Source organism: Letharia columbiana (genome assembly GCF_014066305.1).
Source record: "Letharia columbiana isolate WasteWater2 chromosome Unknown Sc0000015_s1, whole genome shotgun sequence".
NCBI lineage: Eukaryota > Fungi > Ascomycota > Lecanoromycetes > Lecanorales > Parmeliaceae > Letharia > Letharia columbiana.
This window is the reverse complement of record NW_023501055.1, coordinates 48,050-50,398: the sequence shown is the minus strand read 5'-3', so window position 1 is coordinate 50,398 and position 2,349 is coordinate 48,050. Positions and strand designations below refer to the sequence as shown.

The window sequence follows — 2,349 nt, the reverse complement described above, 5'->3', positions numbered from 1 at the left end:
AAAGATAATAGTTAACTAGTATTAATAAAATTTTTAAAATCTTTAATAATAATTAAAGTATTTATTTTATTTTTATTATTTTATTAAATAATAGCTTTATTAATCTTAAATTTAAAGCTAGCGAAAATACCTTTAATTCTTTAAGCGATATTAAATTATTTAATCTTTATATTAAAAAGTCTATTATATTTACTTCGAAGTTATTCTTAAAATCTTTTTTTAAATTTATTATTTTATTTAAAATAGTAGCTAAATTATTATTATTATTATCGCTATTATTCTCTTTATTAATATTTTATATATTTTTATCTAAATTATTTTTTAATAATAATAAATTTAAATAATTAATTATAGCGCTTTACGATTAAGGTTTAATTCTAATTTAATAAAAATAATTTCTCTTTAATCTTTATCGCTATTTTAAAATCTAATATAAGATATATTAAATAAAGATAAAATATTAAAAACTAATTAATACTTAATAATCTTTTATTTTTTATTAAAATTATAAAGCTTAAGATTTATATAGCTATTTTTTAATATCTTAAATATAATAATCGCTAGCTTATCGAGATTAATTATAATAATAAAGATTTTTAAATAATATTAAATATTATCGTTAAATATTATAAATTTTAAAATTTTAAACTCTATATAAAGCTAATTCGTTAATTATTTAATATTACTTTTATATTTAAAAGAGATATTTATTAATATAAAAAGGATTTTTATAAAATTATTATCGAAATTGCTAGTCTATATAAATCGCTCGCTTTATCGAAACTCTTTCTAATTTAACTCTTTCTTATAAAACTCGAGAACTCTTTTAATATCTTTATAATTATTTATACTTAAATTTATAAGCTATATAATAATAAGATTATTAAATTTAATAAAATTATTTATATCGCGATAAATAAAGAGATTTATCTACTATTATTTAAAGATAATAATATTATTATATACGCTACCTTACGGGAGCTACTACACATGGGTATTTACTATTAATAGAAAATTAATAAGTCATTAACTATAATTATACGATTTGTATAATAAGGACTACACACCGGATATATTCAGATTTTACGTTCTATATAACGTATGTCGAATAGAGTTATATAAAATTTTCTATTTATAGTAGATTCAGTCAAATTTATTATTAATGGATAGTTAATGGACAGTCAATGAAATATGAAAGAGATATCGATTTGTTATTATTTCAATACTACGCTATAAAGTAATACATTAATATATTACTAGTAGAGAATTAATGGCTAGCGGTAATATATAAAGTTTTTCGAAGATTTCTCTAAGTCCCACAGCCCTATAGGGCTATATATCTTACTTATACAGTCTACCTGGGCTATAACGATTCGCCACATAACGATATTCTGGTTGTAACGATTGCACAGCCATGCAATGATTATTTTTGGTGTAGAATAACGATAACTTGTCTACTACGATATCGTTAGCATTTGCCCAGTAAATTCAGTAATATCGTTATATCCAATAGCCCTAAACAATATATCCTCGCCATCATCGCCGCCATTGAAACAGGATTTCAGTGGTCCAAGGGCACCTATCTCCCCCCCACCGCCTAATTCTACTCGAAAACGACGCCGGGCAGTTACTGACGCTGAACGACGAGACCTACGTCTATACAATGCGACTGAATCAGGTGATAAGCGCAAGACACAGGCGCTTCAGGCCTGGTTCTTGGAGAAATTACCTCGTGTCAAGGATTCAGAGGCCCTAAAGCTACTGGAACGTCTACAATTATACGAGGAACAACAAAACGACGGCGATGATGTACTAATCACACGTCTAAATCGATATGAAAGAGAGATCAGGGCTCGTAAGGCTTCTGCGCAAAAGTAGGCATCGATTCAGGCGTATTTCAGTAGTAATTAGTGCAAATCTAGGCTTAACGATAATTTGGTTGTAACGATACTATCTCCATGAAACGATATATCGTTATAGCCCAGGTAGACTGTATATCAAATTTCGAGAAAAATCCAAAAATCGAAAAATAAATCACGTGACGTTGATGAATAGGCTATTATAAGCGAAGCGAGATACCCGAATTAGTATAAACCTTAATATATAATAAGGGAATTACGAAATAATTATCCATTAATTTCGAATATCGAATAATTTAATGTTATCGAAATCCTAATATCAATGAGACGTTGATTGAAAGTTGATTGAAAGTTATAACAAATATCGAGTTGATAGTACAGTCACGTGATATACCCCAATCGTGTATTTCCTCTAAGGTATTTATAATAATAGCGATAAAGATAAAAATAAGTAATTCGCTAGATATTATAAAATTAATAATTTAAAAAT

The 2,349-nt window shown here is 26.0% G+C and overlaps 1 protein-coding gene across 1 annotated transcript; it reads left to right on the top strand.

The window, feature by feature from the left end:
- Positions 1–1,663: 1,663 nt before the first annotated feature.
- Positions 1,664–1,878, top strand: HO173_005527 (uncharacterized protein; the record flags this gene model as incomplete). Its single annotated transcript, XM_037307443.1, has 2 exons — positions 1,664–1,678; positions 1,741–1,878. 2 exons carry the CDS (start codon positions 1,664–1,666, stop codon positions 1,876–1,878), a joined length of 153 nt encoding a protein of 50 aa, XP_037165625.1.
- Positions 1,879–2,349: the final 471 nt, after the last annotated feature.